The sequence below is a fragment of the Morone saxatilis genome, unplaced genomic scaffold, assembly GCF_004916995.1.
Source record: "Morone saxatilis isolate NCDOM2014 unplaced genomic scaffold, NCSU_SB_2.0 Contig5, whole genome shotgun sequence".
In the NCBI taxonomy this organism is placed as follows: Eukaryota; Metazoa; Chordata; class Actinopteri; family Moronidae; genus Morone; species Morone saxatilis.
In genome coordinates this window covers 24,035,662-24,045,766 of record NW_023340095.1, presented here as the reverse complement: position 1 = coordinate 24,045,766, position 10,105 = coordinate 24,035,662, and the positions used below count along the sequence as shown (strand labels likewise).

Below are 10,105 nucleotides of genomic sequence, written 5' to 3'. Positions count from 1 at the left end.
ATCATTTTTTTGATTAATTGATTAGTTGTTTGGTCCATAAAATGTTAAAAAATTGTGGAAAATGTTGATTGTTTCCCAAAGCTCAAGGTGACATCCTTAATTAAAAGATATTCAGTTTACTGTCACAAACCAGAAAAAAAATAATGTTTAATAAACTGAGATTAGAGAATATAAAATTTTTTCTTAAAAAATGACTTAAAACAGTTAATTGATTATCAAAAGAATTAGTGATTAATGTGATAGTTGAAAGCTATTTGACTAATTGTTGCAGCTTTAATAGAAAACGCTTAGCACTATCAAACTATACCAGACATAATCTGTGACTGTTTTATTTCCCTCAGGATCTTCCCAAACTATCTGAGGAAGACAAGACCTTATCTGAAAGCATCAACGAAGAAAATCTTGTAGCAGGAAGGTGAGCAAATACTGTATTCAGGTTAATATGCACTTTGACTAAGAACTGTTTGTTGGTTTAGGCAGCTGTGAATAACTGTGAATTTGTTGTTTCTTTCTCTCTCTTGCTTTTCCCTAATCCCCTCCATAACTCCCACTATTAGTGTTACAGATCAGTTACATTCTTCTCCCCAAAAAGTAGGCACGGACTTGCCTGAAAAAAACATCTGTGCAAATGTCTTCAATATCCAGAACAGACCCGATAACTTAATGGATACTTGTAATGGTAGGGAGCTTTAGAATTTTTGGTGTTAATCATCATAAAATCTTTGTAATTTGCCATTAACTGGCCTTAGATACTGATATAGAGTCCCCTGGACATAGTCATTTGTTTATTTCACTTCATTTTCACAGATGCTGAGATGCCGCATATACATTCTCCCCAGACAGGAACATCCCGTCCGTCCAGCAGCCTAAGGGATGAAGTAGAGAGGCTGTCAATGATGTTCTCTCAATCTGTGTTTGATGTTAAGTCAGTTCCCTGTGTTCAAAACAGCCAAACCCCCTCAGTTGTAAGCACATGTGAAAAACACAAGCCGTCTCTTTCTAACGATGCTCAGCTTCCAGGCAGCTTAGTCATGGAAACTGAGCCAGAACATGGTAACAAACAAGAAAAGACTGTGCTTCTGAATACAACAATGGAGATGACGGTAAGCAATGCAGCTGAAATAGTCGTTGTGGAAACCAAGGCCAAAAAAGCAGGTCGCACTGGCAAGCCGAAAGGCAAGAAAAATAAGGAACAAGCCTGTGGGTCAAGCGAGAATGAAAATCCACTAACAAAGAAGAAAGTGAGTGAGGTTCAGAGTGCTTCCACTGGCACTTTGTTACAGACAGATGACCCTGTACCAGAGGATATTGGAGACCCCGAGGTTAATGAGTTTCAGTTTTCCAAAACACAAAGTGTCATTACGTCTCGCATTCCCAAACTGGGCAAGTCGGAAGCAGGCAACTGTAAGAAAAAGGTAAAGGACAAATTCAAATTCCGTGAACAGACTAAGTCATGTGACATTGTCTCACAAGAGCTGGACGATTATTTCATGGATCCTAAAATTAAACCCTCAAAAACCAGTGAAAGTGTCAGATTACTATTAGAGAAAGAAACCACAGAAGAAGCAAGGTCCAAAATCACATGCAGGAGGTCCAGGACCAAAGGAAGGAGGGTGTCCTCGGTTACCAGGAAAACTTTTGTTGTTTTGCCTTTGCCATTGCATGAAAGTGAGAGCAGTCGGTCTGAACTGGAAGACGTTCGTAATGAAGCGGAAGAAGAACATGTGGGCAATGAAGCACAGAGCAAAATGAAGACTGGGGAAAGTCACAATCCAAGATGCAGAGGGACGTTTGTTATCTCAGTGTCCCGCGACAGCGCCTCATCAAACAGAGCGTCACCAGAGGTGGATTTCGTAGACTTAACGCCTCCTCCAGGATCCCCCAACTGCAAGGCAGAAGAACCGGTAACTGTAACGGGCGCAAGTGTCACTCGGCAGTGTTCAGAATCAAATCCGCACAGGCACACTGATGGACTCTTTGTGGAGGAAATGCCAAGCTCCTGTAAGCGTCCTTGGCTGGCCGCTCAGGATTGCGGAAGCCCTCAAGACGATTTGAGTAGCAACGATAACCACGAGGTACTGCTGCTGGACCAGGACTGCCATTCAGGAACAGAGTTTCAGAAACCTAAGAAAGCCAGGAGAGAGGAAACAAGTCGATCCAGCAAGAAGAAAGCTGTGTCGAGGAAGGAGTGTGTCGATCATTTAAATGACAGGAAAAAGAAGAAAAAAAGGAGCCATAGCGACAAAGGATTTAGATCTGAGGATGAAACCTGGTGTCTTGGGGACCGCGTTCATGATCATGAAAGAAATAAAGAACAGTTAGATGATTTGCAAGTGGTTGACTCACATTCTGACATCAGGAAGAAGGATGACATCTTTGAACATTTGTATGATTCTGAACTCAGCGAGTCCAGGATGGACTGGAATCCAAAAAGGTGTAGAAAGACATCCAAGCTGCACACACCAACGGAAACTAGAAATCCAAGGGAGACATTTGTTGTCCACACACAAACAACTCAAGACAGTGTTTCACTAAACGCCCCGCGGACATCTAATGTGGCAAACGCCTACAGTCACATGACTGACACAAGCGCGACAGTACATCAGACTGTGGGAGACCTGCTGACGGACGAGATGCCTCCGTGGCTGGCCATCGACACCAGCACTGCGGACACCGAAGCGGGCTCATTACTTGCTACTCCCAAGAGGGTGACATCAGGAAGGGCGGCAGGCATTGAGGAATCTGCTGCTGTCACATCTGAAGCCTCTCCAGGTGTGGAATCCATTACAGTGTCTATTTTTAAAGATGAAATGTCTACCGTGATACACATTCAAACTCGAGCATTTCTTCTCATGTCACTTTTTTCACTTGAGGGTTGTTGGTCTGCAGTGACCGGCCGTTTATCTTGAGGGCAAAAGCTGTTCACTGAAGTTAGATTTTGCCTTTGACAGTCGAATAGCTGCAACCTGATTAAGATTCACATTACAATGTCTGACCAGACATTCAATGCCAGCTTGTGGTACTCGACAGTTTTTGATATTCTGCTCTATGGACACATTTCAGTTAAAACCCAAACAGTATTGAGGTTGAATACCCAGGATTTAGCCCACAGATTGTTCTGGTTGTATTAACTGAGATATTCATCTCACCCCAATCCAATCCAAGGAATTTATTTTAACAGTGACAGTTTATAAAACAGTGTTGACAGCATGGACTGTGTATAACCAAGTGTAACAGAAACACAGATTCTTGAAGGTGATGATGCGCTGTTGATTTTATACCCTTGTTAACTTTCATTACGTGTTGATTCCGGGACAAAATCCCAGACAAAAGCGGTAATGTTTCTACTGCCTCGTTTGGTCTTATTTCAAGGGGAATCCGACGCGGTGGCAGAAATTCCAGTGCTAAGAAAAACTTTTATAGAAATCTCTTCTTGATGATGGTTTTATAGAGGCATCCATATTAAACTGACATTGTTTTATAACCAGTAAAAACTAAACAAAATAAAAACTCCTGTTTGTTCCTCTGTTGGGACCAGATTTGTTACCAAAAAAGCCTAAATTGGTTTATTGGCAACTTAACTTTGATTTATTGTGTGCTACAGCAGGAAGAGTCCTAACATCACTGACCAACACCATTGCAACCCCAGACAGTGAGACCAGAGGGAGAACCAGGAGACGACACGGTGTGGTCAGTTACAAGGAGCCTGCCCTCAACAGGTGAGGAAATCCTGTCTGTCACAACCCTTGGTAAAGTATTGATTATGTCCGCAAACAGCAGTGAGTAATAAACTTTGTTTTTGTTTACAACAGCAAAATAAGGCGTGGAGATAAATTCACCGACAGCATGTTTCTGAGCTCTCCGGTGTTTAAGGACGGCAAGAAGAAGAAGAGGCAGAAGAAGGCTTTGGCCAACCCAAATATGGAAAAATCAATTTTGGCTGACTGATCATTATTATTTATTTTTTATTTTTATTTTCTTTACATGGTTATTTTCTTTACATGGTTTATTTTAAGTTGTTTTCTTTAAAGAAGTATTTCCTCACAACCATATTTTGTAGACTAGATGTCTCTGTGTGCCCGTACAGAATGCACATTGAACGCTGAAACTAATCTGTTTGTTCTGACAACTGTGGAAGTAAATAAGAGACATAAGTACATTTACACAGCCATTAAATAATTAATATTGACATTTAAACACCACTTTCATAACATTGAAATATTATACTTTGAAAAGCAAGTGTCTGAATTTATTTATTTAAAATCTTCTTTGAAATTAAAATTTCCAAAAAAATATATTCAAATTCAGATTGAATTTGAGTATATTTTTTTTAGTGCACACAATACTTACATCTCTCATCTACTTCCATAAATAACTACCGTTCCATTTATTTCCCAGCGTCGTGTGGCTGGTAATGGTTTTAGAGATTGACAGGAGGTTGGTCATAAATTATTCAATCCATGCTGTTCACCTGAGAAGTCTGGTCCGCAAAGGGCTCGTGTTGCCCAGAAAGGTTACCAGATTCAGTGTAGTGTGACTGCAGCCAACATTGTTTTTGCATCATCATGTAAACTGAAGGCCTGTAAGCTGTGTTGGCTCTTCGTACAGAACTGTGTGGTGAGTACAGATGCTTGCGTGCTGAATTGGTTTTAAATATGCCACTGATTGCCAATAAAATGTTACTGCACAGGAGAAATGGAGTTTTGGATTTGTTTCACTCTGTTTTACCATTAGTTATTGAGAATGTATTTTTAAGGTGTTAGGAATTACTGGTCTCACTGCATTTGTTGCTAACTCTGTGTGTGGGCTTAAGAAGGTGTCAAGTTAACCCCTTATTACAGCCTATATTGCCACCAGTACATTGGTTGTTTTCACTGGATTTCCACTTTACTCAGTCATAGCCTGCTTCCTGCCTCGTAATGGAGAAAAATATATTGGTGTTTTCCTCCTTTTCAGGAGTGCTGCATGAAAGGAATTCTTTCAGAAAATGGAGGCAAGGCAGCTGAAAAGAGATGTTGAAGCCCTTATGTGAGTGAATGTTAAAATGCCAGAGATAGTTGATAAGCACTATATATTTTAAAATGGCAACTGATTGATTTTTATAATCTGAACAGTGGTGATTACATTGGGCAGAAACTCAGAGAAAAGTCTTTTGATCCAAAGGGGAAGGGGACCTCCACGATGCTGGATGACCTGGTAAAAGCTCATTGTGACTCCGTAGAAGACCCAGCGTTAAGGGGCAGGGCTGTGCAAACAAAATATTTTACAAAATGAATCAACTCATAGTTGCAACAGGTACTTCAGTGTGGTATTGCTGTATATTTTATTTGTGTGCATGTTACAGGCTCACTATGACCTTGCCATTAGTGTTGCCCTTTGGTGGTTGGACAAAGAAGAGGGACGGGATATGCTCGACAGAGACATCATGTAAGCTGCTTATATTTATAGAGACTGAAGACTGAAGTTATTATTATTTTGGACATTTAACAGTCTTATTTCAAACAATGTATCTACAGGGTCTTAAAGAGTTTAAAATCCAATAATCTGGATTTCAAGCCTTAAAGGATCAATTTGTAGGATTTTGTGGCATCTGGTGGTGAAGTTGCAGATTGAAACAAGCTGAACACTGCTGAAGTTAACATTAGGTTAAGTTAAATCTTTCTGTCTCACTTTTATGGAAAAAAAAGTGTATTGATCATAACAACTACAAAACCAACATAGAACCAATACCAAAAACTGAAATAGGTCTTAAATTGCAGTAGTAGTGGTTTTAAATTTAACCTGTTGAAAGGAACAAATTATACAGTATCAGGCTGAACTGAGGAGAAATGTGTGTATAATGCTGTGCTTATCATTGCATTTAGAATATTTCTGCTGCTAAAAATAAGAGGTTAAATTGTTTAAAGCAATACATAAATATGCTATATTTCAGCACTGATAGGCCTTTTTCACCAACAAGGAACTAGCTCTGTTCTGTCCTTCAGCATTTGATAACAGTTTTCTTTACTTACAGCCATAAAATCTTCAGAAGATTAAACAGATTTTACCCAAACCTTCAAGATTAACTCCAAGATACACAGAGAAACAATCAAGACAACAAGAATCAATACTGAAGCCCAGTTTCCTTGATTTTAACTTCTGAATATGTGGGCTTGGTCCACTTGTACTGATCCTTCCATCAAGAGAAGAGGGTTCCACAGGCACCAATTGGGTGATCTGGGTGGGTGATCTGATGATTTGAGATGAAGATCATGATCTAAAGCGTCCAAAACCTACTTTTCAGTCGAATAGTAGAGACTGTGGTATAATCCCTTTGTTACTTTCGGCCTCTAACTATCTGAGTCATTTTTGAGGAGTTTTCTGGATTGGCACCTCTGATCTAATTGAGAAACAAATGGCAGACCTGTAAGTACTAACAGTGTATAAATCCTGTCTTAGCAGGTCAAATCATCCACATATTTTCAGGGACATATTGCCCTTTATGGATGTGTGTGACATTGTGACCAAAAACTGAATGAGATGGGCAATAGACCGTAGTGCTCTTTGCCAGCAGTTTTGAGTGGAACCATTGTAATCAAGGATCAACAGAGGGCACTGCACAATGATCCATACAATATGACACACCCACTTTGGTTCCCAAGGAAAGGTTGCCTTTAATTTAACTTGTCAGGTTCTATATGATTTATTTTTGGTTGAAATGCTCCAAACGGTTCAAAACCTAGGAGCTTGAACCAGAATGGAGCTGGTTCCCTGTTGGTGGAAAAGGTTCCTCTCTAAACCTCTAGATGACCTGTCTAGGTAGTGGTAACTGAAATGAGATTCTAGCTTTGAAATGTTTAATCCACTATTTTCCTACTGCATCTGTACTTGTTTTAAAACTTCTATCCTCTCTACCGGAAAGTGGAGCAACACACAGCGCAGGAAGTGCCCGGTACCCTAACCGCTTAGAACGGGAGGCTATGATTCTGTCGTCCTTTGCTGGGATAATTATGGTGAGTGTGGTTTAAACATGAATGTAGCTTTTATTAAATCTTGATGTCCCAGTAAGGTTTAATATGGGTACCAGCTCAGCTAGGGTATCCGTTTTACTCCACTGTGTGTTTTAATTTATTAATCTTTTAATTGAGGCTGCATTTTAGATGTTAATGCTGTATGCATGGGTCTAGACTGGGTTTAAATTTGAGAAAAAATTAGCAGAAGGGAGTAGTAGAATTGTAGAGCCTTGCTTTACTTTTCCGCCTTACTTATTTTACATGGAGGTTTTAGCTCATCAGCAAGACGATATTATTATTATTATTATTATTATTATTATTCATACATTTGTTCTCAATGCCTGCCACTAGGTCGGATTCGGTCAGATTCCCCTTGAAATCAATGAAACAAGGTGTTAGAAACATTACCGGTTTGGTCCACAGGGGCCGCCAGAATCAACACAAAATGAAAGTTCCTTGTTGCTGCTTTAAAATCCCCAAATCGAGGTTTACCTCACGCAGGTAGCATAATGTGTGTGCTGTAATGGTCAAACTGCTATGAAGTTTTGTTTTTTTTGTTTGCTAACTTTTGCACCATTTTCCCACTTCAGAATAGCCTCCCAGTGGAGGAAATCTTGGCTCTGTACCGGTGTAAACCAGCTGCTTCATACACCAACCAGCAATCCAAGGTACAAGTACAAGACTAATATGTAACACTACAGTATGTATATAATTCTTTTGCACATATTTGTAGATGTAGCTGCCATTGGTTTTGTGTCTTCCATATTGTTATAATAATAATAAGTTAATTCTACTGCTTTTCAACCCTAGGGTGCAATCGTCTATCCCTTTACTCTATCCTATCATCCGTTTGCCATGCTTGGCTCTTACAAGGCTGTGCACCACTCCAAGAGGCACAGTAAGTGTGTATAAATATTAAACACTGTTATCACTATTATTAGAGTTGAGTGAGTACTCGGCTGAAATTAGTATCTGGTACAGTACTTTTTATCTGTATCAGAGTAAAATGTGTAAATATAATTTTTTCCCCCCTTTTTTTTAAGATCATCTTAATTGATTTACTATTGTCTACTGATAATATTTTCATTAAAAAACTTCTATAAATAGTTCCCTGTTGGGAACTAATGAATTAGTTGAAGTGTCAAGTATTTTAAAATCCTTAAAAATCTCTCAAAGGTCTAAAATTGAAAAGATGGCTGTCTGAGAGGGTGAAGGTTAGTGCCCCGCCTGGACGAGTCTCGGTGCAATCTTCATCATCGTCCTCTTCCTCGTCTCACTCCTTCCTCAGTGTGAGTAGCCACAGCTTCATCATTTCGGCAGTCTGTATTTTAATGCACAAAAAAACTGAATCTCAAAATGAAGAGATTATTTTTGCCAGATTTAGCTATATTCTGAGCAGGGGCACACAGAATAATGAGACAGAACAATGCTCAGACACTAAAAACATGCAACACCATTACATAGTCTCTATCATACTAACTAACAGTTACACAGAGGAACCTACGAGCACACATCAGGATGTAAACACCAGCACATGCATCCAATAAAACTATAAAATTACAATAAAAAGATAATGGAATGGGAAAAATAATGAGAGTCTGTGTGCAAGTTTGAAGCTGATCTGGAATCATATTCCAGCGTTTGATGTCTGTAAATCAAAATGAAAAATCTGAAAATAACCCTTTAAACCTAATACTATAAAATAATGAAAAAAGTTTTCAGAGCAAGTTCTTTGTTTAAATCATTCATGAAAGGCCTCTGCTGCCACCCTGTGGATCTAAACAGACCATCTTTATCTAACACCTCCTCTCCTCTCTGTGTCAGTCTCAGGACAGCAATCATTGCCTTGAGGAAAGAGCCGAACACTATGAGGGGTCACAAGAGTCTCTGCAGGACTAAAGTCACCCTCCACTAGCACCTCCTGCAGTCTGGTTTTGTCCTCACAATGCACTTTATATCTGTATATCTTGGGGACAGTTTCCCACTTCGGCTGTCTTTACTTTTGGTGTTTACTTTATACTGTTGCACTTAAAATCTTTAAGGTCCAGTGTGTAATACATTTAGGAGGATCTATAGGAAAAAATGGAATATAATATTCATAGGTATGTTTTCATTAGTGTAGAAGAATCCTTGTGTTTTTGTTACTATAGAATGAGCTGTTTTTATCTACAGAGAGAACGGGGTCCTCTTCTACAGAGTCCGCCATGTTGAACCGCCATGTTTCTACAGTAGCCAGGATTTACAAACACTGGCTGTAGATAGGGCCTTTTGCACTTTTTGCAAGTTTCACAGCCACCGTAGAAACTCCTACACCGCCTGTTTTCATTCCAAGGTCAAGTACCAAGTACAAACATGAGCGGTGTTCAGTTAGATGCAATCTGCAATGTCACCTCTAGATGCCATTAAATCTTACACACTGGTCCTTTAAGCAGTTATTTCAATTTTCAGCATTTGGCCGTTGATAAGACAATTTTGAGGAGCGTGATAATGACATTAAAATGGTGGTGGTTGTGGCTGATGAACCTGTTGTACAGTGTAATGGCTGTGTTGCTAACAGAACCAACAGACCAAGCTAAACGTTAGCTTGCTAATTTCTGACTCGTTTAGAGGGAGAGTAAAAGAAGACATATCTGACCTGAAATTTGAGGAATTCTGTTTAATAATGATTTCAATCTTGAAGATTTTAGTTACATTTCCCCCAAAAATCTCAACATACCTCAAATTACAAAATGGTATTCCATTAACATTTGACTAAATGGATAAATGACATCAGGTTGGCATAATCTGATATTTCCCACTCATGCTAAACTAGCTAAGGCTAGCTTGCGCTGCAGTGATTTCCTGTTTACATTGTTGATTGCTCCTCATCGGACAGTGCTACCGATTTACACGACTTATTACTAGCTAACACAATTCTTAGGTTTTAATGGGGTTAGCTTGAAACTAGCTAGTAGTTAATTAGTTAGGACTTAGAAAGGACTTTATGTTCCGATATTAATGTATGAATATTAGTGGTGGGACTCGATTAAAAAAATTAATCTAATTAATTAGAGGCTTTGTAATTAATTAATCTCAATTAATCGCATATCAATATTTGACACGAGAAGCAACAT

The 10,105-nt window shown here is 39.2% G+C and overlaps 2 protein-coding genes across 3 annotated transcripts in view; both read left to right on the top strand.

Moving 5' to 3' along the window:
- Nucleotides 1-4,692, top strand: part of si:dkey-57a22.11 (uncharacterized protein LOC569865 homolog) — a 6,152-nt gene extending 1,460 nt beyond the window's left edge. The window contains exons 5-9 of one of the 2 annotated variants that reach the window (XM_035676019.1): nt 342-415; nt 558-679; nt 808-2,772; nt 3,608-3,719; nt 3,813-4,692. In XM_035676019.1, the coding sequence (XP_035531912.1) occupies nt 342-415; nt 558-679; nt 808-2,772; nt 3,608-3,719; nt 3,813-3,948 (2,409 nt within the window). In that variant the 3' untranslated portion in view covers nt 3,949-4,692. Of the gene's footprint in view, nt 1-341; nt 416-557; nt 680-807; nt 2,773-3,604; nt 3,720-3,812 lie in introns of both variants that reach the window. The other variant, XM_035676018.1, reaches the window with a different exon arrangement.
- A 295-nt stretch (nt 4,693-4,987) lies between these two features.
- Nucleotides 4,988-8,891, top strand: LOC118338719 (uncharacterized protein C2orf80-like). Its single transcript, XM_035676017.1, has 8 exons — nt 4,988-5,028; nt 5,115-5,196; nt 5,345-5,427; nt 6,902-6,992; nt 7,583-7,660; nt 7,803-7,890; nt 8,169-8,281; nt 8,823-8,891. The coding sequence occupies exons 1-8, from the start codon at nt 4,988-4,990 to the stop codon at nt 8,889-8,891; spliced, it is 645 nt and encodes a 214-aa protein (XP_035531910.1).
- Nucleotides 8,892-10,105: the final 1,214 nt, after the last annotated feature.

Bases quoted from the DNA above. Each gene is read 5' to 3' on its own strand.
- LOC118338719 (XM_035676017.1), top strand. From the start codon at position 4,988: ATGGAGGCAAGGCAGCTGAAAAGAGATGTTGAAGCCCTTAT. The intron at 6,993-7,582 runs GTGAGTGTGGTT...TTCCCACTTCAG, and splicing joins CCTTTGCTGGGATAATTATG to AATAGCCTCCCAGTGGAGGA. The intron at 7,661-7,802 runs GTACAAGTACAA...TTTCAACCCTAG, and splicing joins ACACCAACCAGCAATCCAAG to GGTGCAATCGTCTATCCCTT.